Source organism: Macrobrachium nipponense, chromosome 12 (assembly GCF_015104395.2).
Source record: "Macrobrachium nipponense isolate FS-2020 chromosome 12, ASM1510439v2, whole genome shotgun sequence".
In the NCBI taxonomy this organism is placed as follows: domain Eukaryota; kingdom Metazoa; phylum Arthropoda; class Malacostraca; order Decapoda; family Palaemonidae; genus Macrobrachium; species Macrobrachium nipponense.
Window position 1 is genome coordinate 100,720,365 of NC_087205.1, and position 24,543 is coordinate 100,744,907.

General features: G+C 38.8%; 1 protein-coding gene across 2 annotated transcripts in view; it reads left to right on the plus strand.

Moving 5' to 3' along the window:
• The first annotated feature begins 3,072 nt into the window (after positions 1-3,072).
• LOC135224703 (ornithine decarboxylase 1-like) overlaps positions 3,073-24,543 on the plus strand; it is a 31,502-nt gene continuing 10,031 nt past the window's right edge. Inside the window, exons 1-5 of one of the 2 annotated variants that reach the window (XM_064263972.1) lie at positions 3,073-3,275; positions 12,481-12,623; positions 20,572-20,771; positions 21,352-21,448; positions 24,258-24,334. In XM_064263972.1, coding sequence (XP_064120042.1) covers positions 20,679-20,771; positions 21,352-21,448; positions 24,258-24,334 — 267 coding nt within the window. In that variant the 5' untranslated portion in view covers positions 3,073-3,275; positions 12,481-12,623; positions 20,572-20,678. Of the gene's footprint in view, positions 3,276-9,624; positions 10,118-12,480; positions 12,624-20,571; positions 20,772-21,351; positions 21,449-24,257; positions 24,335-24,543 lie in introns of those variants that run through there. The other variant, XM_064263973.1, reaches the window with a different exon arrangement.

Genomic DNA, 24,543 nt, shown 5'->3' on the forward strand with positions numbered 1-24,543 from the left:
TGCGTATTAAAGGGATGTATGTACATCATATTGTAATTTCAAATATACTATACGTAGATGTAATTTTAAACTTACTACGCATAAATTTGTGTGTACACTTACGCATATGCGTACAAGTATATGTTATGAGCTTAAATTAGCTCTTGAGTGAGAGAGAGAGAGAGAAAGTTTGAGAGAGAGAGAGAGAGAGGAAAGGTGGGGTTGGGGGTAGGAATCCTCGTTACAATGAGCAAATCCGGCTATTACCGATGAGGTAACTGCAACCAGATTGAACCAGTTTTTGTGACCCTAAGGTTTTGCGTACCATATCGTGTGCAATTTGTTGTCATGTTTTCATTCCATTCTTTAAGGTCGCAATTTCTCAGTCAACTTAGAAAAATGCGCCTAGGAAATATTTTGGGATAAAGTGACATTTTTTTCTTCGAACGATAAATTATGGAATTCATTTTTCATCGGCTAATTCATCTCGTTATGTTGACCTTGGATGCTTATTATTTTGAGTTTTGGAATGTAATGCTGAAATAAATAACAACTATACAGCTTTAGAATGAATGCTGAATCGGTACCCTAACGTGAAAATTAATTGTACGCTGACCGAGTTAAGAGAAATGGTTGCATACAGGTCGTATATTATTATTGTAATATTATTATACTTTACTTTAAAAAGTCCGAACACTTTAAATGCTTTCACACTATGCTTAAACCTAAACGTTTCCTCTCCGGAAGTCTACATTTGAACCACATAATACCTCTTATACCCGTTGAACTTCTGTCTACAAAGACGCATCCGTTAAATTCATTAAATTCCGTGGCGCACACAAGGTCTCGAAATCTGGATGCAGCTTGTAGTACGTAACGTCTGTCTGTCTACCTGTCTGACCCTGATATCCATGATGGCGTTGCCTTGATAACGTCTGTATTCCGTGTTCTTCCCTGGAAGAGTCGGTGACGTAACCGTCCTCGACCACCGATCTGTGTTCGATTCCCGCTCTGCCAACGCAGGACCAGAGGAATTTTTTTTCTGGTGATAGAATTTCATTTCTCGGTGTGGTTCGGATCCCAGAATGAGCTGTAGGTCCCGTTGCTAAGTAACCATTTGGTTCCTAGCCACGTAAAAAAAAAATATCTAATCCTACGGGCTAGCTAGGCCTAGGAGAGCTGTTAATCAGCTGAGTGGTCTGGTTAAACTAAGATATACTGAACTTTTTAACGCCTCATGCCATGACTGAATCTAATGCAATGGTTCCCAAATTATTTTTATTGCCATGCCCCACCTAATCATCTCTAAAATCCTGATACCCCCAGTGGTGGCATACTATCAATTTTATATTCATGTGTAGGAAGCCTGAAAGGCCATGAACTTGGTTTAAACCACAATATAGAAACAACTACTGTTACTATATCGTAGTTTAAACATTCTCGAATTGCCTCCCTTAAAAATCAAATTACTCCCTGGTGAGACCTACTACAACCCACGTTGGGAGCCACTAGTCTAATGAGACTAGCAGTCTACTGTCCTCATTACCTCAAGTCTGGAGATAACGATAAAATGAAAGATGGGAAAAGCGTGGTATTTCAGTGCAAGTGATTGGTCTAGTTTCTCTTCAGGCAGACGGCGATAAGGAGAATGAAAAAGAAAAGATTAAATAGAAGTACGATAAAACCTAGCAATTCCAAAATGAATGTGAAAAGATTGCCTAATGGGGTGTCTGTGAGACAGCACTATACGTCTTTGAACAAAAAGGAACATTACCAGTAATAGTGATGCTTCTGATTTGTTCCAGACGTGGATGAATAAGGACAATATTTAACCTGTAATAGCTATGCTGAAAAGTATCAAATATATGAGAAAAATTCGGAGAATAACCGCGATTTATGAATCAATTTCACTTTCGGGAATAACGTGCGAGATCATTCTAATGAGAAGTTGAGAGCAGAGAGAGAGAGTAGATACGGAGTTTTCGAACGGAAGAAGGGCATAGAGAGAGAGAGAGAGAGAGAGAGAGGAGAGAGAGAGAGATCCTTATCACTGATTAGCTTGCATTATATGACCGAGTTAATAGGTCATTATATTTTGTTGTGCATCTAAATCTTCATTTCTTTTACAATTTTTATCTTGAAAATGTGCCAAAAAATGGTGGCGAGACAGACACTGTGGTTCATAAATAAACGAACACAGGTTTAAGTATTCTCAGAACAACAATCGAAGTTGCTCTAAGATCTGCTCCTCTGAAATGCCTTTTTTTTGGGGCATTAATTAAGAATCTCTTCCTTTAAAATCTCGACCGATACACAAAATATTTACTGAGAGTAAGTAGAAAGAATGTACTTTTGTATTATTGTTATTTGTCGACCAGCAAAGGAGAAGAGAGTTTATACTGAAGTACTTTCAAATCAACAGTCATGAAGATTAGAATAATTAAAATCATGAGTTTACAAGGATGTTAAAACTCCTCAACTACTCTGTCACAACACTAATTAGACTAAGAGGCCATTATAGGAGTTGTATTCAATCACCAGTTTTGCTGAAGATCAATATTTATGTCAACGTCATTCGACGTAAATACTGTGCTAATAGTATATATATAATATATATATATAATATATGTATATATCTATATCTATATATATATATATATATATATATATATATATATATAGTGAATTAGCCATAGCGGTATCCACCAATATATCGTGAATAAAGCGAACAACGCAAATTCAATCAAGAAGCATGCACAAAATTCAGATTACTCCAGTTTAGACAGATGACGTCACGGGGTCATTGTTGTCATCGCAAGTTACACCCGAAGGCAGGAAAGACTCACAGTCGGTAAATAAGCTACGACAGTCCAGAGTACTATGTGTGAATATTAAAAAGAATCAATAATAGTGGCATCAACCAACATACATTTAATAAAACGAACAACGCAAGTTTAGTCGAAAACTGCATGAAAAAGAAAATCAGATCACGCCAGTTCTGACGGGTGACGTCACACAGTCATGCTGTCGTAGGTCACACCGGAAGGAAGACAAAAAGACTCCAGTCAGTAAGATACGACAACTCGGCCAGAGTAGTACGACAGCGAATCCCGGTCATTTCTGGCCCTGAACAGTTCTTTTATGCCACTAACGTGACGGCGAGCTCCGTGGGTAGGTGAAGGTGTTCCTGCGTAGGTCTTCACCGCGCTCATGTGCTTTAAAAAACTTCTATGTCTCGAAGATTTTATTCAACCTACAAAATTACGTCATTAAGAGGCCCCCGGTCGTCAGTCCAGGTGAGTTTCTGGAAGTTTTCACTGAAGTTTTTGAAGAATTTTTCGTTGAAAGTGAGGATCGTGTGAAGTGAGTGAGTCGCTCGGGCTATCGTATCGTCTTGCCCTCTCGGTGTACTTTACTATAGTGATTTTTTTCCTTAAGTGGCGTTCGTGTAATGTGAGTCACTATCGTTTACCGATTTCTTATAGCAGTGTTCGTGTAGTGTGTCGCAATCTTTTACCATTTTTGATGGACTAAACGAGGACTGTGTAAATGAATGAGTCACTACTACAATCATTTCCCACTCGAGTGTACGTAGTAGGGCTATCCTACATACAGAGCCCTCGAGTGTATAGTACCCTCTATATAATGAATTCCACAGTTTTGCCTCTTGACTGTAGCTTGTAGGGCTACAGAAAACCCCTTTTCTAAGTAAAGGCCGTGTAATGTTTAGTCACTAGCTTTCATCGGCCGCTTAAGTGTAGTATAATGATAGCTTGACCCAGTAGGTTTACCTAGGTTCATCATGACCGGTGCCGAGTTTTGAGGATTTGCGTGAAATTGGTTTTAGGTTAATGTTGAAGGGTTAAGAATGACGGAAAAAGTAGAGCTTTGAATCTTTCGGCGTTGTTTGTATGGTTGGCAAGTTTTACTAGGCTAGGTTAGGTTTTTGTAGCGCAGCCCAATTGGGTTTTAAATTACCTAGCATACCTATCCTTTATTACTACACTGGTAATATTTCATGTGTAGATCTACCCAATACCCAAGGGACTTACACCTACACAGTAAGTATGGTTTCTAATTTAAATCATAAGAATGAAAAACTTGACTTATTGCTTGCGGAATATTGTTCACTCAGTGATGTAACTGACAGGTTAAGCGAAGCTTATGTAGAGGTTACATTATTGTATTTTGCATAGACTGGGATTCATCAAAATATTGCTGCTACTATACTGACATTTTCAACTCCTAACCAAATTCCTGGACCATAGGCTAGGCTTTGTATTTTTGCCTGGTCATTTTCTTTTATGCATTTATCAACAAGGCCAGTCTTGATGTAAACCATATTTTTATTCTTTTCCATTATCCGGTATTTCTAAGTAGCAACTCTGCACGGACTGCAAGGAACAGTCCCGCGAATATGGAAGCCAAGAAGGGAACGGGGTGTCAAATCTATTTCACTATGTTTAGTAGTACTATTCCTTTGGGGGATACTAATTGCAGTCGACCAACAAAAATAACAGTAAATTCTTATAAGCAACAAAAATACTTTTATAAAAGGTCTATTTTCAAGGAAATACCCGACACAAAGCAATTACTTAGATCAGCTTATTGCCTTAATGGGATGACCTTAATGCAAAACTGGGGTAAACATAGATCAGACTAAATGTCACAGGGATCTTGGGGGAACCCCCCCCCCCCCCTTCCATCCCAACCTAATTTAGACTTGTAAATCATGAATGTAAAATGCAGAAATTAATCTCAACTTGACCTTGTGCATAAGGTCTTTTAACATATTGGCAAGGTGACCACACAGTCTGTTGCACATATTGGCAAGGTGACCACACACTGTTGCACATATTGGCAAGGTGACCACGCAGTCTGTTGCAGGGTATATATATTCATTTATCTGAGTTTAGAAGATGCATATCAGGAGTTGCACTGTTAGAAAGCAGACACTTTCTAGTCTTGTTCCATCTCAAATCCTGTACTTTGCCAGGCTTGTATTTTTATTTTGGAGAGAAGGATATACTTGTGGATGTGATACTTCCCATCAGTTGAATAGTTTTTCAAAATACGATTAATTGTAGATCTCAAATACTGATTGAAGACCTCTGCCATTATTAACCTGAAAGAACTTGGTGAGAACTGGGAGGATTCATACAACGTCCAGGTATCTGAGCTTGACTTAGTTCATTTTTGTTATGGGTTCTAGACAGAATTTCTCATTTTTGCATAAAAACTAAAAAGCTCTCACAAGTGCTCTTCAGCTGTGCATGTACTTGAAGCACTAGACCCCATCATAATTTTAGCTTAAGTAGCATGAACACCTTCAGAGCAGTATTATTGGAAATTGGAAAAATATGCAGACCTTTGTAAACCTTTTTAATTTTTATTTATAAATACCTTTTCACTTGCCCTCTATCTTCCGTAGAAAAGTATATGCTAAAATTATCATTCAACCATTTATCAACTATGGTGTTGGTGAGGAATTATTGTATTGTATTACTAATTTTTTTTCTAGTGTCAGGTTTAATACTACTCAGTTTGCTAGGAGTTTAGCTTGGCTACAACAAAATTGTGGAATATAATAGTGTACTTAGATGTTTAGCACCAGTCCCTTGGGATGACCATATATTATCAAATTGAAAGCTAACTTTCCTAATCTGTAAATCTCGCCAGTGATCTTACCTGTACTGCATTTTGTACTGTTTTTTTTTTTTTTTAATTTCTTTTATAAACAATGTCTCTGCTCCCCAAAATTTAAAGAAGAATAACATGTTTTTGAAGGAAAGCTAAGTGTTTCCTTGAGGAGGACAGAATTCAAAATGGAATTTAGCCATATACCTGTCCAAAATCAATCAGGAGCTAGGACAGCACTACCACAGGGACCATTACTGCAAACTGAAGTTAGATTTTCAAGGAAAACCTAATATTTAATTCACCCTAGGGCTCGCACTTCCCCTGGAAATTGCCGACACCCCCTTTAGAAGGCATCCCCCCCATGCCTCCCCAGTTTAAGAATCACTAATAAAACCACCAATTTCAGCATTTTATGAGATATCCACAGTTCCAAGAGAAGAAATCTCTGATTAGTAATCCATGTTTTCCTGTTTACTAATGAAATACAAGGTTTTTTTAGGACACTTCTTATCTCTGCTGAAGTGGAAAGGGAAGGTTATCCTCTGCCCTTTCACACGGAACACACAAGATCCTTGGATAGTACGTTTGTCTTTTGAATTTCTAGTATCCGAGGCATTATATGACATTGTCTATCACGGATTACATTTAATTAAAAAAATCAGAAGGAAACCTAAAACAAGAATAGTAAATGCATGCTAGTATTTAGATATCAGACTAAATTTTGTATACATACTGGTATGATGCCAGTCAGACAGTGCACCACTTAAAATGGGTCCACATTACAGTAAAACTGGTTATGGAGTGTTTCCCATTTCTGTTTCTTGCTTACATTTTTGTCATTTGTCTGTGATTTCTCTTGTGCTGATTTTATTTTTCTGTGCATCATACTACAACATGATATACTACCTTACCTTATCTAGAGATTTTAAAGTGATATCTTAATACTGAAAACAGTACATTAAATGCTATTTTGTTTCTGTGATGATAGTCCACTGGCCATGAACTTCACATGTAATCCATTTTCCCATTTGCTAATGTTCCACAAACATAACAGCATTGAAGGTTCTGTGTCTATTTCTTATTTATCTAAGACACATTTTGCTATCCTCTCATGATTATTTTGGCAGGATTTGCCCTCCAAGGGTTAGAGGTCTGATATGTTTTTGTAGTTTCTTGTATTATTCACAGACTACTTGTATTCCTAGTCTTCATCCAAATACTACAGTATGCCCATTCTTCTTGATATTTGGAATGCCCCTCTAATATGATTTAATCCTTGTCAATCATGCAATATTTACTTTTTCTTTTTTTGTATGAGGCTGCTTTCCCTGTTGGGACCTTAGTTTACCTAGTACCTAACATTTGCTTTTCCAACTAGGGTTGTAACTTGGTTTGTAATAGAAATACTCTGAATATGAGTGGAGTAGACACTTTAAACAGATTCTGTTGGAAAAAGTGGCAGCAATAATTGAAAAGGATTTATACAAAACCTTTTCAGTTCTTATGCAAGAAGTTGGCTGGTGTTCATAATACTGTAGTAGTTAAGAGGACAGACAAGAGTTCAAGATTGTCAAGTTTTAATTTATATACACTCGAGCTGAAGTGGAACATGAAGTGCTTTCATAGTTTTCAGTGGGAGGTGTACAGTAACTAAAATCTTGTATTCTCAGGTGGTAGAGAGTCTTTTTAAAGGTTCTGATGTCAACATTTCATTCATCTACACCCATCTTCTAGATATGGGTAGTTGGTAGGTTCTGGACATAAGGGCCTCATCATTTGGTATGTAAAGAGTCCTAGGTGGCTGGTGAGAGAGGAATTATTTGATTGGCCATTGGAGATTAGTGCCCTAGAGCCCTTGGTTGTTGTGACCCTCTCATCACATTGGAATGTTTATCAGTTTTTCCAGTGTTTAGGGAGATTTATATAATCAGAACACTGGCAGCCGTGTCTCTCTTACTGCGTACAGAAGCTCATGTTTACAATTTACTACAGTGATGTATATTTACCAGTTTAAGTGCGTATTCCCACATTGTTGAGCGTTGCTTGTGTCTTTTCATTGCCCCTCGGTTCCAACCTCTCAATTCAGTGTCTTCTTGCCTACAAAGCAGTTATGCTGAGCATGTGTAACATGTGTTACTTTTCAATACATATTACTCAATATTGCATTCACCCTCACAGCACCCACATAGCCTCCTTCTTGTAAAAAAAAAAAATAATAATTTCATTGGGTTAACTGTTTATACTATAGGGTACGTATTCATAAGGTGACATTCTACAGAGTCTTGGTATGACTATCTGATAGGTAATCTGATTTGCAGACTATTTAGATCTGAATAAGATTATAATTGAAATAGGGGTTGGAGTGATTTATGGAGGCCGTTTGGGTTAGGCTATGTGAATATGAAGATAGTAGATGATAAGGTACTATCTGTTTTTGGTCACTTCTGATATGTATGGTGGGAAGACTAGGGGAGGGTTTGGAAAAGAATTGCAGAACAGTACCTTTGTTAGCTATACAGTTTTCACCCTGATTTGGACTTTTTTAATCTTTACAACAATTGTGACATTGCTGTAGTGAAAGGTAGTAATTGGTGTCTGCTTTAAGTTTGAGATATCATTACTTTTTCTTTTGCTGTGAGGGGCTAGAGATGTGTCCGTAACTAAGAAAGCAGGTTACAGTGTACTATATATATTTTGCTGGATTGCCCTGCAGTAGGTTAGGAATAATGTTGCAAATGTACGGTGAGTATTCAGGCCTTGACAAGTTTGTCTTTGGAACTATTTCAAAGACACACTTGTCAAGTCTTGTTGGAAATAGGATTCATGTTCAACAGTCTAATTCAGTAGTACAAAGTGACTAATTCAGTTAACTATTTTGTAAAGGCAAAACCATGGTGTCTTCCAACACACAAGTGACAAGGCAAAGCCATGGTACTGTCTTCAACATGGTTGAGAAATTGCCTAAGTACTAATAAGTTTTTTAGCTGGTCAGCTTCTTCTTAGCAGCTTGAAACCACTTTGATATGACCTCTTGCCTTAGTTAGTACTACAGTTTGTCGTATGATAATCAAGATAAACTTTTATTTAATTGTGTGAGTACATTACTTGAAGGTTCACTGATTTTCACTTACATTGAATGTGCTATTTTTGAGCTTGGTAACATAACTTTTTCATGTTTCCTATCTTGTTTGTTTCTTTAAACCATGATATCAGATTGTAGAAATTTAATTCCTCAATCAGATTAATGTTATTTACAGTCATAATCAGTATTTTTTTTAAAGCTCAGTATTTTTTTTAAAGCATGATTAGGCATACTGTGTTCATGTAAATATACATACATTATATACTATCAATCAAGGTATAGTATGATTAAGCCTTTCAGTCATAATGCTGTAATCTTGAAGTATCATGGGATGAAAATATTCTTAATGATGTTAAAATTACAAGCAAGATCATTTTATCTCCATATACTTCTTATTAAGGGCTCCCCATACATAATTGTTTACATTTAAATGCTTTACTTTTTTTTTTTTTTTTTTTTTTTTTTTTTTTAGTTTTTTTTTTTTTTTTAGTATAAGGAAGAATTATTCTTATCCTTATTTCAGTTTTGCAATTGTGTTAATAACAAAGATAATCTTATAATATGTGATTAAAAGAAACCGTTTCCAAATCAAAGTGGTTGGTACCAGATCTTTTGAGTTAGGATACCAGCAGGCTGGAGGTTGTGGGGACTGCACCAACCAGCCTCCACCTCCTTCTCCTCTATTGATTTACTTGGGAAAGGAGGCAGTTGCCATGTTCTCAATTTTCCATCATTTTATTTGTTGCTTTCCATATAATGTCATTAAGTTATAATGGGATAAATTATTGGTGGTTGTTGTTGATGCAGCATTTTATATTAGTCCATATAAAATTGATAGAAAGAATTTTGGATTGTGAAAGGAGAAACTGGTATCTGCAGCATGGCTTGTACCAGACATGCTCATTCACTTCCTTGCAGTACTTCTGAACAGATCACACTGGTTTCCTCTTGTTTTTCTGACGTGGGATTTTCTCCTGAAGGGTTAATTTCGGTCGTTCTCTGGTGGTCCTGTAACGTGTGGAACGGGCCCACCCCCCACCATTGTTCTTTGGGGGGTACCCTGATCCACACTGGAAAAGGCTGGGAGAGAAAGAGCTCAGAAAGTGGTAATTTACTGATTGTGATTTTGTGGAAAATCGGCATTATTTATTTGGAATTTTCCTGGTTGAGAAAAAGACAGCATTTATTTCTCTCCGGGAGTTTATATACTTTTCGTGTGATCAAAAATTTAGGAATTTATCAGTTCCTTAAGAATAGCATTTTTGGAGTGATTCTTTGTGCCAAAGTTAAAACAGTATTAAGCTACAGTATGGAGCCAGAAGCATCAGTCCTCGCCAAGCTCTACTGACAGTTACTGGGCAAGCACACATACCCTGTATGGCGTGTTTATGATGTATGGGAAACTAAGATCTTAAGGTGAGTGTGGAATTACATGTATACGACATTTTTAAGTTAATGTATCCACCATTGTGTAACACAGTAGCTTAATGAGACCACCAAAGTCTGTAGCTATACTCTTAGGGGTCTGCCATAGTATAAGCTCCTAAATGAGTATTGAACAAGGGTAATTTGTAGAAGGTAGGTATCTCAGTAAAGAGACTAAAGGGAATGAAAGGAGAGTAACAGGTCATAAGTAAAGTTACTTGCTCAAATTGAGGCTGCTAAGAACCTTGAGAATTGACAATGTGCATTGTAGACATGATCCTTTATGGGAGTGGGTATGTTTTTCAAGACCTCTCATGGAAAATCTGATGTCGGTAGCGGTGGTACAGGATGAGGTGAAGGCTGTCATAAACCTTGAGTGCATCTCAAGGTATGTCATGTTAGTCACATTGTAGGTAGGATCCTTTGATGGGAATGTTTTAAAAGACAAATACAGTTAAGAGTTAGAGGCTTTAGAAGCTATTGTGTGTTTTCATTGCTATTAGCTGCTTTAGAAGTTTTCTAGTACAATGTCACTGTCAGTGATTTTTTAATGGAAAGGTTCCTAGTTGGACGAGTGGTTTTCGCGCTCGGCTACCAATCCGGTGGTCTGAAGTTCAATTCTCTACTCAGGCAACGCTGAATCAGAGGAATTTTATTTCTGATGATAGAAATTCATTTCTCAATATAACGTGGTTCGGATCCCACAATAAGCTGTAGGTCCCATTGCTAGGTGACCAATTGGTTCCTAGCCACGTAGAAATATCTAATCCTTTGGGCCAGACCTAGGAGAGCTGTTAATCAGCTCAGTGGTCTGGTAAAAACTATGATCTACTTAACTTCTGTAATGGAAAAAGTTTTGTAAAAGAGATGCCATGGAGTACATGATTTAAGGTATTTATTTATTAATAGATTATTTTGGGGTGTTTTCCTCTGACCAATGTACATACATTGAAAGTATGACTTAAGGAATTTTTATGAAATTAAAAGTTATTATTAAAGATATTATGCAATAGGCAACCTTTATTATAATAAGAACATTAATACTGTTGGTTTCTTCATGAGTAAATTATGCAGGTACTAGAGCAAAACAGCTGGTTTGGTGTTGATGTTGAAGATTTTTACGCCAATTCCTTAGGATTGACAATAAGGTTGATGTTGAAAATTATTCCAGATTTGCTGTCAGTTTAAATTTTTTAAGGTTTTATCATAAGAAATTTTAATGAAAGTAGGTACTACTGTATATTCATGTCCACAAAATATATAATATTTTTTTTTTATTAAACCAAGAGAAATTACAGTACTTACCTCTGTTTCAAGTGCTTTGATGTATTGAAATTTTGTAATTAAAGGTTTATTTATAAGAAGGGTGGTCTTTAGATTTATTTTTTCAATAGCAATTGGTTTTAATTTAGTGTGTGATATCGGTGATCCTTTATAAAAACCTTTGTTCAACTTGCTTTGTAAGGGTGTCTATAGCATCCCTTCAGCCCTTGACTACAGCCACTTTTGAGCCATTTACTTAATATCTATTCCTGCGTCCTCTCTTCTGTGTCTGTCTTGAACCTGTTACTAAATAGAACTGGAGTTTTCCCGTAGTTCCACCTTCAGAACCTTTGACTTTAATTTCCTTTTAGTTTCTGGATCATCTTGCTGTCCAGCCTTTCCCAACTCCTTTTCACTGTCATCAAGTGCTAAATGACCAAATGTGCCACAGTGCTTGGCTGACAACCTAAATTTCATAAATCAAAATATCAGTTATGCACAGATTTAATCTACCAATAACACTGACTACTACAAGCACAGCAATATTTTTGTCACGAAATCTGGTTGTGGTGTCACTTTGAAGTTGTTCAGTTTGATTAATAGATAGGGGAAAAGGAAGAAGTTTTAGTTGAAGTGATACCGAGAATTGTAATGAATGTTATTGCCATATATTCAGACTTGACACATTTGTCTGCAAATGGCTTAATCAGATCTTGAAGGGGTAAGACTACCATGGGCCATTCATTTGGATTCGAGGAACTAATTTCATTTTTTAAGTTTTTTGGCAAAGTCAAACAGGTTTGTATAGTGTAGTCAGGGTCAATAAATAACTTATTGTGTATGTATTACATAATTAATTGATAGCTCTGGAAGTGAAGGTAAAGGAATGTACCTGTAAGGCAAGTAATGAAGCAGAGAGTACTGGTTTGCATGACAGGGACTAAACTTCATACGTGCTGTTAAGTTTAAGTTTGTAATGTATATTGTGCTGTAATGTAAGTACATAGTTTTCATAATGTAAGTATCCTGAAGTGCACTGTTAGAAGAGTTTAAATTGAAACTGGTAGTCTGATCTTTCCTTTTTACCCCAGGGACGATACTCGGGATCCCGTCTGGACCAGTGCAGGTTCACCCTTTACGGGGGCAACTGGAGGTTCACACTTAACGGTTTGCCACCGTGGTACTGAGACTAACTCAAGACCTTCATCCTGAGACATCGCAGGCCGTAACGAAGGTAAGCATATGTTCTCTCTCACACAGTTACCAAAATTATAGATTTGTTCATGAAACTTACCTGTCAGATATATATATAGCTGTATTTTCTGAAGTCCGACAGAATTTTAAAAACTTCCGACACACGCAGTGGTCGGCCAGGTGGTTAGTACCCATTCCCGCCGCTGGGAGGCGGGTATCAGGAACCATTCCCATTTCTATTCATAATTTTTCTGTCGCTGGTGCTGAAAACACCTGTTTTCAGTACCTCCGTCTTAGGATTTTGGAAACTTCATTGCCCTAAGTATCCTAATTGTCTTTTGATTTATTTAGCTTGGATTTGTGGGATTTGTGGCTAGGCATACTCTATCTTAAATGATTTGGAATTTTGATTCATTTTTGCATAAAATATCTGAATCTAGTTAGGCTAGTTTTTTTCAGACGGGTGTCTGCAAAGATAGTGTGTGGGCTACAGAAAGCTTCGGTAGATCCGCACTTGGTATGTACGAGGGGTATGGGTCTTGCTTCTTTGTTGAGATTTGTCATGTAAGGAGTGTGAGACTTTGTCTATTCCGTAAGGAAGACGTATGATTCGTATGTACGCAATTAATCAGTAAACATGTCTAATTCCGTAAGGAAGACGTATGATTCGTATGTACGCAATTAATCAGTAACAAAAGTCAGGGTAGTGAACCTGCTAACCTTCCTGTAGACTTTATTTTGCCTAACCCTGTAGTATGGCCTACGGGCTATGAATATGTCTACGAGAGGTGCTCGCTCTCCTTCATTGCTGTGAAGTGCTACTTCTGTAATTGTTACTCCTAACCCTGCAGTGTTGCCTTCGGGCCCTAAGCAGTGTCTGTAGAGGAATTGCCCTTTCTCTGATACTCTTTCGATTCGTATCTTAGAATCGAAAGTGCTTGCTTTAGAGAGTAAAAGTGAAGTGCAGAAGTGCAGTGATACCCCTTGTGTAGTGGAGGGTGCGTCAGATCGGCCTCGTTCGCCTCTAGGCAGGGACCTCTGCTTGACTCCCAGGACCCGGGGAGGGAGCATGTCGAAAGCCTAAGGAGGGTGGGTTACAAGGAACCCACCGATCTGGCGTGCCTTTCGGCAGTTTCGGATGAAAATCCCCAAAAGACTGCCAAAGTGCGTCGCGTGCACGAATCCTGAAAGATTGCTTCTCGTCCTCCGAAGCGTCCTCCCATGCAGGGGTTGGAGCTTTCGGAAGGACTCGCGCCCCTCTAAATAGAAGCTTTATAGAAGAGGACGCTTCACTCCTCTCTCTCTCTCGTTATGCGTTTCAGTGAGAAGTAAGAAGGCGAACGTCGCCTGAACTCGTGTCCGTCTTTCCACCGAGAAATACGTAAGAGAAGTCATAGTAGCAGGAAGCTTTTGAGAGCGGACGCCCGGGGGGGGGGACGCTCGGATGGACTCCAGGCGCGCGGCGGGTGCGACGCCAAGTGCGCGCCAGTGGACGCCAAGTGCGCGCCAGTGGACGCCGACCCGCGCGCTCCAGTGGACGCCCGAGCGCGCCCAGTGGACGCCCGAGCGTGCACCAGCGCACGCCAGGTTGTGTCGCCTGGCTGAACGTTTTCTGTTGAACTCTTCAAGCTCTTGTTTCAGATATGGGCCTAAAGAATGTTTATCTCTACCTCCGGTGATACCTTCTACCTCACCTGCAAAGAATGTGAAGTAGGCAGTGCTTCGGAGGAAGTTTAAAGTGAACAGACAACTTCTTCTTCGAAACCCAGCAAGACATCGGGTTTCGTGAATTCAAGAGGTCTCTGTCAATTAATATTGCTTTTCGCATAGGGGGTGGATGGAGTTAAGGAAAGCTCAAGGGAAGATCTCGTTTGCTCTACCGCAACCTTTGCCATTCTGCCAATAAATTTAACGTTGCCACTACCGCAGTCAAGACTTTGCGATAAGGCAGTTACGGGTTATGTAAAGGCTCGATGTCCTGCACGTCAGGACTCTCGGCAACGTTCAGTGGGATTCTTGCAAAGGCACTCGTCAAAAGGACGCTCTTCAGGAAAGCGCAAGACAGGACTTCCTTTGCCATACTGCCAATAAATTTTAAGCTTTAGCAGGCATTAGTTGTGATACGGGAGAGGAAGCTGGTTGGAGAGTTTCTTCCTCTTCCCAGGATAATTTTGCAAGCTTTTTTAGCCCATCTGAAAGGGTTTTTCAGATGATAGATTTTGTTAGTTTCTAGTCGGGACTACGCTGCCGAATTGAACATCGTCGTTCTACCTGCCGTAAGCCAGTCTCTTAACAGGATTCTTGCCCCTTCCTCGTTTGAGACGGGAATAGAAAAAATTAAATGCTTGACTCCCTGGATTACGTTTTGTCAATTCAGTGACTTTCCCCCATTGACAATATACTTTCGTTTTGTCAAGTAAGTGGGTATCCCCTCATTGACAAAATATCTCTTTGTCCCGTATAGGGTTAGTTCTCATTGGACAAACATCTCGTTAAGCTTGGATATTGCGTAAGCGAATAAGCTCTTATTGACAAGATTCGGAAGAGCTCTCATTCGTCATTCGCAGACTCGTACAAGAAATAGACTTGTAGACTACGTCAATGAACGCTTATGTCCCAGTAACATAAGAAGCTTGAGCTGACTGCTTCGATTCTCTTAAGTTTTGTTCATGAAACTTGCCTGTCAGATATGTATGTAGCTGTATTTCCGAATTCAGCTATACTAATAATGTCTGCCAGGTAAGTATGAAACAAACTTTAATTGTGATATAATTTCATATTTGCCTTGCGTTATTTTACTTCTGGTTGGTTCAAGTCATATACGCTTGCTGTAGTTACCTCTTCGGATGGCAACCGAGAGGTCTATTGTCTATTTTAAGGACATTTATCGTTACTCCCTGCAGCTTCCAGGAGTTTCCGATTTATCTTTTACCGTTGTATGGTAGTGTTCTGACGACCACAAACGCATCTATATATTTAGCGTTTTCTGTTTCGCTTAAATATACCAGCTTGAGAGTCTTTCTGCTCAAAAAATAACGGACCTATTTCTTCGTAGAATAGGGTAGCTGGCAACCCAGACATAAAGTTAAGAGACGACGTTCGTAAGCTGCTGGCTGCTGCTGTCACGCTGTGTCTGTCCTCCAGTCCAACCAAGAGCCAGTAACAGATCGGGGCGCTGTCATGCGCTGTAGGTTACGTCTCTCTCTCCTGCGGGATTGGACTGACTAACCGTATCTCTGTGCTGGCGGTTACGTCTCTCCTGCGGGATTGACCTGACTAACTGTATCTCTGCCCTACAATCACGGACTTTAGCCTAAGATTGAGGGGATTTCTTACGTGAATGAATAAACGTTGCATTCGTTTTGCCTTACTATGTTCAACAGAGTTATCTCTTAATCCTTTCGGTGCTCGTTACCCGCACGGTATGAACTACGAGTCTACCGCAACATTGCACTTTTATATGCTCTCCTGCTTAGGCAAAGCGCAGCCTTATTATGGAAGTAAGCATACTCGGGGAGGGAATGGATGAGCTTGCTGGGGACCATTTCCTTCCTGAAGAAGTTTTGTTTCCCCGAATAGACTGCAATTCAGACCACAGTTTTTCCTACCGGGAAACTGAAATATTATTCAAGATCTAGGAATGATTCTGAACATCTCTCAGTGCGTTTATCACCTGAGGTGATAGAAAGAAGGTGCCGGACATCTGGATAGGGTTTCAGATGTCTTGGATCTTAATCTGAAAGAAGTAAAAGCGATTCGGTGTCCCTCCAGTCCTCGTAACGAGTTTTGGAAACCAGTGGTCCAGATCAACTCTGATATTCCACAGCTCTCTCATATCTTAAGAAGTATCTTCTCGGTCCCTGTTCGAGTTTACGAGAAAGCCTATTATAACAACAGGCGTAGAATGTAACGATCCTCTAGAGGTTCGTTACAGGATTGCAAAAGTCCGTACGAATCGTCTAGATCGACGGCAAAGCAACTATTGACTTCCGAGTGGAATCTTTCTTTAGAAGTAAGTTGAGAGTTGTGGAGACTTTAGGGACGCCCTTTCATTCTTCTCTTCGATATGTTGAGGACGAAGAGGCTTCTTCTTTTCTGCTCCCTTATTCTCGATCCGGGATCGTACCATTCAAACGCCATCCTATGATATTGAACGGGGATGGATATTTAGTCTCTTTTCCCCTTTTTTCAATCGCTTAGGAAATGTAATATGAGGATTTATGACGTCACAGGGAGCGACAATGACGCTGATCGCCCCATGTTGGCCTTCAGGATCCTGGATTCACAGAGGTCACATACTTCCTAGTTCACTTTCCAAGGACCTTTTCTGAGAGAGTCGGTCTACTCTGTAACTCGAAAGGTACCTATAACTACCTATATACATCCTCCGCTCTGAGTCTGACTACGTTCAGGCTATCGAGATGTTGACAGGAATAAGATTACCGTCTTCCATTTCCGTCTGAGAATGGGATAAGCTGGCCAGTCACAACTATTAAAGAATACGCAAATATGTTGTTGACGGCCTTTGGGCTCAGAGGATTTGCGTCTGTCAACAACAAAGCCCTTCACGATCTTTGAGTTCTGTGGAATCTCGAACCTCGCTCATCATCTACTTTTTGTCTCACCTGTTTTCTCGGAGTCAGACACTCGTGCGAGATCAGGCGACATATAGTAGCCCTGAGTTTCTTGTTGACGAAGTCGGTGGCGTTTATACACCCCCGATGATCGTGTAACATGAGACCAGGTTGGACTGTCAGGCATTCTTCCTTCGGGACTGAATCGCCTTTTTGCTCCTCGTCCTTTCTCCTGGCACCAGAAGCTAGAGTCAGGAGTTGATTCGCTGACGACGTTGGGTTGCGTTGATACACCCCCAAGGTTTGCTTAGATTGAATCGCCCAGGCAGTCCAGACACTCATCCTTCAGCGAAGAATAGTGCCATTATGGTCTTCATGGTACAGCCTTGCTGTCCTTGATTCGTCTGACTGGTCAACTGGTCGGTCACCTGACTTTTAGTACAGACGGACTGACTGTGCATGTCCAGATCGAAGCTTTCAATATGGAACTTAGACGTAGTCTGAAGTTCTTGATGTCAAAGCATTCGAACCTCTCCTACCTGTTAACTTCTTGCATGTGATCAGGAAGGCCTTCTTCTAACCACCCTAGATACGACAAAGAGGGTTAGTGAGATTTTAAGCCATCGTCACAAGTTTTGGCTTTAGAGAACACAAGGCGGTGTGCTCTCTAACCCTTCCGTTGTGGACTAAGAATGGTAACCCTTTTGTCCTTGGGCCAGGAGCTTGGAAGCAAGGATGGCACAAGTTAGTGGGCAGGAGCCAGAGAGAGTCCTGTGCCCTGTCGGGTCTCTCAAGTTTTATCTACATAAAACTCAAGAAAGTCGAAGTCATTCGGGCAATCTGCAGTGTTCCGAAAAAGACCAGACTTGCCCATATCGAAGAACAGCCTGGCTTTAGTGTTAAGGAGTTCTTTCAAAAATGCTCCTTCATTGTGTTTGCACAAAGATTTGAAATCTTTTTTTTCTGAATGCTCACGAGGTGAGGGCGCGGCCTCGGAAGCATTTCAACAGAGCATGGCACTCAGCAACATCCTGAGTACCATGTTTTAGCGAAGCAACTCTGTGTTCACTTCACACTCCCTGTGAGATGTGAAAGATGGCATATGAGATCTGCTGCTCGCTAGGCCATACGTGTCTGCAGACACAATCTTGGGGCAAGAAGTACCACTCATCCTATCCTGTAGAAAATGGTTAGGAAGAGCTCTTAATTTAGTTGTTGAGTCGCCGACAACGGCGACTTCTTAACTCTTAACGCCTAGTTAACACACCTTAACTTTGGGCTAGGTTGGTCAGGTGGTGATATATTTATATATATATATATATTTATTTTACTTCTTAGCCCTCATGGTATGGTCAATATGGTCTAGTCACGTCGTGGTCTCGCCCCTGTTGACAGATCATCTGGAGTGCACCAGCTATATAGGTCTCTACCTCGCTGGCAACTCTAGTAGCACAAGCAGACTTACGTGGCAGTAACCACGAAGCCAGCTATGCTAACAGGTGGAACCAAGATGTAAATCATCTGCATGCATTTGTTTCCCAAAATCCTTCTATTCTGTCCCTTCCCACCTCCAAAGGTGGGATTCAGCTATATATATATCTGACAGGTAAGTTTCATGAACAAAATGATATTGTTATGATACAATAAAGTTTGTTCATACTTACCTGGCAGATATATATAATCAAGTACCCACCCACCTCCCCTCAGGGGACAGTGGAAATAAAAATTATGAATAGAAAATGGGAATGGTTCCTGATACCCGCCTCCCAGCGGCGGGAATGGGTACTAACCACCTGGCCGACCACTGCGTGTGTCGGAAGTTTTTTAAATTCTGTCGGACTTCAGAAAATACAGCTATATATATATCTGCCAGGTAAGTTTTATGAACAAACTTTATTGTATCATAACAATGTCATATTAGTGAACTATTGTAAACAGTTTGCATGTATTTTTAAAGCATTTTCAAGGCTAGGTGTCAATGTCTTTGGATAATAAGGGTGTTGTTGATTAGACAAGTAATGGACTACAGCTGACTAGTATGTTCTCCATATCCAAGTTGGACTGTTAAATAACCTAATAGTAAATTGAGATCATTGTTGTGTACTTGTCTTGTGTGGTATATAAATGCCATAAAATATCCTAAGTCTTCAAAATCTGGGAGGCCTTAGTTCCAGCCTTTGCTGCTCAATCCCACAGTAGTCAGTAGTCCAGTACTACATGCTTTCTAAATCATCCTTCACTTATCATAATTGTTAGTTTAGGTGGCTTTTAACCAGTCATTTTTGCTTGTTACCTCTAACTTGGGGATTTGTTCCCTTGTAACATGTTTAACTTAAAGAATTGGCCCTCTTGTGAAAGAATCGCCTCTGTTGTTGCACTTCACAACTAGTGCAGATTGTAAAGTTATGCCAGACAGATAAGGGACGACCTTAAGATAGTCCCACATACTCTGGATGGGGTGGAGTCAGTTTAAGTAAACTTAAACGTAATTACAAGACTCCTAAGTCTGTAATTACAAGGCTCCTTAGTCCCCTCCTCTTCCTCTATTCCTGTGTCCAGTACTTCCCACTCCTCCTATATACTCCCTCCCCATAGTCCCCCCTCTTTACCCAACTCAGTGCTGCTCTTCTTTCCCCTCTGTGCTCTCCCTCGTCTTCATTTTCCCCTCATCAATCACTCTTCTCTCTCCTTTGCACTTCTCCCAGTGCCCTGAAAATTTGAACTATCATTACGCTTGCCAGCCTTTCAAATGGCGCCCAACTATACCCGTTCCTCCTTTCCATCAGCAAGTTCATCCGAGCCACATATCTTCCAAACTAATCCCTTCTCCTTTCCCCCCCCTCCCCCCAAGTACCCAGTACCTTATCCAATCCCCTACCCACCGCTGTATTTCACAACCCTTTTATGTCCACATCTAACCCTACACCACCACCACACCTCATGGCAATGCTAGAAGTCCTGATTGAGGATGATGGCCTCTGGTAGTAACCCAAGTCCCCTTTTCCTTTTGCTATTTGCATACCTTGAATACCAAATTGCAAGCAGGGTTAGGACCACCAAAATTTTCTGTGTTCCCTGAAGTTTGTAATTGAAGTGAAATCTTTGTCAGGCAAACAACTTTGTAATTTCTTTCGGCTCATTTAGTTAGTTTAACCTTGCCATAACCCTCCTCCCATCACTATAAGCACAAATGATCCCCCACTGCCTTTTTTGTTTCAGTTGCCTATGTTAAAGGGTTGTCAAGTTTTGTTTGATTCACAACCTTAAGCAAGTGAAGTTCCGCGACTAGAATTTATTGCCATTTTGATCTCTAATATTTTATGAATTACTAATACTCAACATGCTCTGTTTTATTATCATTAACTGTTTTGAAGTAATTTTTTGCTCTCTGCTATAATTGTTTGTTTCTCATAGGTTGATACACATTTCCGTGGAGGTTACAAGAACCAAGAGAGACTGCTGAATAAGAACTGTTCCAGTTGAACTAGAGGCATTTTTTAAATCAATTTTTTGTGGAAATCATGAAGCTGGAGTGCGAATTCTTCACAGGCTCTGCCCGCATCATGTATCAAGAGTCAACTATGGATGTTATCAAGGATATTGCCAACATGCCAGTTAGTATTATTACTTTGCATTATATTTGTTTTTTCTTTTGCTTTTAAGATAATTGCATTCCATTTAATGTATATGTAGCATCAGCCATATACCAGAATCTGGATAGGTTCATGATATGTGGTTTCCTCATAAGGTATATTTTGAATAGGTAGGAGGTACAATGACATTTAACACTAATAATGTTCTAAATGTAAAAAAGTGAGTGTATTTTTATTTATATTTATCAGTAATAATGCAAGTTTTAGTGCCTTAAGGATAGTCTAGTCATTTAGAAGACAAAAATAAAAATTCTCTCATTTGAGTAAACCACCACGAGGGGTAGCTGCCTCCACCTACTTGGGTGTCCTGAGAAACACTTTGCCACTTATTTCATTTATGTTGAAGTTAGATATAATTGTGGGAGTGGCACGAATCACAAGAGAAGATTTAGGATTTTTTTTAACATTATATATAGTATTGAATGGTTTAGCCATAAGCTAATGCATTGTAATGGGTATTGCTGCACAAGTCTTACCCTTGGTTTTTTTTTTTTCTTTTTTTTTTCCCTCCTGGAAAAAATTTAAAAAATTTTCTTTTCAGGGGCAGGAAGATGCTTTCTTTGTGCTGGATGTTGGCGATATAATTCAGAAAATAAAAGTATGGCAGTTGAAGATGCCCCGGGTAAAACCCTTTTATGGTGAGTGTTTATGAATGCTAATTGCTTTAAGGGGGCCGGCTGGAACACCTATATATGGTGGTATAGGGCGAAAAATGCAATGTCATGAAAAAATTCATGGAGCTTCATATGGCAATTGAGAATATATATACGAAATATTTCTTCAAAATTCCTCTTACTTTCGTAGTTACATGGTAATTAGTAAACATAACTCAATAATCTTAAAACATTCATCCGTACAAGAAAATGCAATATTTCTTCTGTTATCGTAAATTTTGATAATTATTGGCAAATAAATTGTGAGAAATGGCATCTGTAGAGATTCCGTGGCTCGCAGAAGCGAGTATCATGAATCAGTTGGACCATAGACTTCAAGTAGATTACACGTTCGAGTTTCACCTCGTGACATTCGCTTGCTTTTACATATGTTTGTATGTTTCGGCAAGAAGTTCATCATGCCAATGAGGAAAAGACAAGGAAAACATCTCGCTAACATACAGACGAAGAAAAATCGCTCTAGTATTATTACAGAATGTCATAATACGTATACGCGTAGTTAGTGAAGAGAGAGGGGAGGGTTGCCTAGTAACACCCCCTTCTTGCCTGACAGCACACGTCACACTGTGCCCAAGGCTACGATCTTTGAGCAAAGAGATCTTCATTTATGATAAATAACATAGTTTTGGTTTTTTAATACCCAAAATGGAATATGAAATTCATCATAATCATGATTTATTAAATTGTCTTTGTAAAAAGAGAGTACACCTTTGAGTTTCACCTCTGACATTCTCTTGCATTTACGTTTGTTTATCTTTGTTTCGGCAAGAATGTCATCATGCCAAAGAGGAAAATACAAGGAAAACATCTCGCTAACACATAAAAAGAAAATTCGCTGTAATAAGCAGAGTTAGTGAAGGGGGGAGAGGGGGTTACGTAGGAAGGAGTGCCCCATCTTGCCTCAAGCAGTGCCCCAGGCTACGATATATGAGCAAGGGGATCATCATTTATGATTAAATTGATAAATAAAATAGTTTTTGTTTATTGATACACAAAAAAGAAATATACATTCATAATAATCATTATTTATTAACATTGTCTTTATAGAAATACGAAGGAAAACTTTGAACGCCTGTATCTCAAAACTATACTTATTGACCTTCAAAATCTATCTCCTCATTTAGTTTTAAAGCTATAACATTGGAATTTGGTATATAACTCAGAAAGACATTATAGAACAATCAAATAGAGCCCTTTTTTCCAATTTTTGTTTAGTCTTTTTTTTTATGAATTTTTTTCTCATGATTTATAGGGTTTATTTTTTTACCGTATTGAAAAATTCATATCTAGCAAAAAATTACTTTTAGAAAAAAACTCCATTTGATTGGAGGTCGACATCAGGTCTATATATGGTAGTAATCCCAGGTCTTAATATTAAATATCAAGGGAGGAGATAGAATTTGAAAAATGGTTATTTTCGGGATAAATTGCCCTGGCGTCACAAAACCGAAGGTCAGAGGCGAAAATCATATGCGGTTTGGAGATGTCCCAAGTCACCTTATTAAGTGGTATGAATGTCAAAGTCCTGTCGTTAAAAAACGGCATTAGCTGGCCGGCCCCCTTAATGTGTAATAATGCTAAATTTAGTGTCAAATGCTTTGATGTGTAATATTGCAAAATTTAGTATATCATAAATTCAAGTGTAATTAAAGTTTACACTGTGTAAAAATAGTCCGCTGTGGGAGTACTATGTGGTAATGCAGTATATCATAAATTCAAGTGTAATTGAATATTTAAAGTTTACACTGTGTAAAAATAGTCAGCTGTGGGAGTACTATGTGGTAATGCAGATAGCAGACCACATGCCAGTAGGTAATGTTCTTTGACGGTTAAAAGAAAAAAAATTTAAATGCAAGAATTACATACAGTAGCCTCAGTTTTAACTTCATATCAGGAATTCAACATAGTTGGACAGTCTGGATGGGGAGATCAAAGTTTAGCTAGTAAATACAAGGTATTAAAAAAAAAATTATCTAACTGGAATCCATATGAATAGCAGAAGAATAATTTGTCCCATATCAATTCCTTGAACAACCAGTGTCTGAGGTTAGATTTTTTATAAACTTTTAAAATACCTGGATAAAAACTATCCATATCAGTTGCTATTAGGATAGCTTGGTATTGGAAATATCTTTTATTTAATTGAACTTAAGCAGTAACTAATAAGGATGTTTACAGTTCACACTTTTATAACCTAGTTCTTTAATCATATTTTTATCAGTTTGTTGTGTACCGTAGATTCTGGATCTGGTTGAGTCATTAGCTATAGCTGCTTTAGAATTATGTTATAAGATTTCATAGAGTCAGAATTTAGAATGTGGCCTCAAAAAAGGCTACACTAAAGGTATGCAAGTGTTTGTCAAGTTTTGAGTAAGAATTGATGGTATTGTATCTGCATGTTAATGGTCTTATCAAGTGTGGTATTTCATTTGACCCTAAATGGTTATGGTTTTATGTACTTTTAAGGGATCATATTCCCTCTGTAGGTTATTCCAGGAACTATTTATTGGCTGGATCTAGGCTTGAGGTATTTATTGTGTTGTGCTTATTTTTTAACACTAACCGATTGTTTTGTCACATTATTAATTGTTTCAAGAAAGGTTATGTTGGTTTTATGAAATATGCTCTACATTTTACATTTTGGCCAACTTAAATAAATTATTTTATCAAGAACTAATTCTAGATAAGGATTTTTTTGTTTGGAATATCTGAAAGTGCTTTGCTTGAGATAATTATTCATGACAGCTAAGTAAGTAAAATTTTCTCTTTCCAGCTGTGAAGTGCAATGACAATCAGACTGTTTTGGAACTACTGGCAGCTTTGGGCACAGGATTTGATTGTGCTTCAAAGGTGAGGTGATCGTAAATTTGAGGAATACAGTATATTACTCAACTAGTATTTAGAACAAAACATTGAAATGCCATATGGAATTAAGATAATATCCAAGTCAATTACAGTATGTATTGCTACACTGACAAAAACCATGTTTTATGAGACATTGTTATTTATAAGGTTTTTGTTTGTGTCAGATGGCATGAAAGTAGGGAATTATACCATAA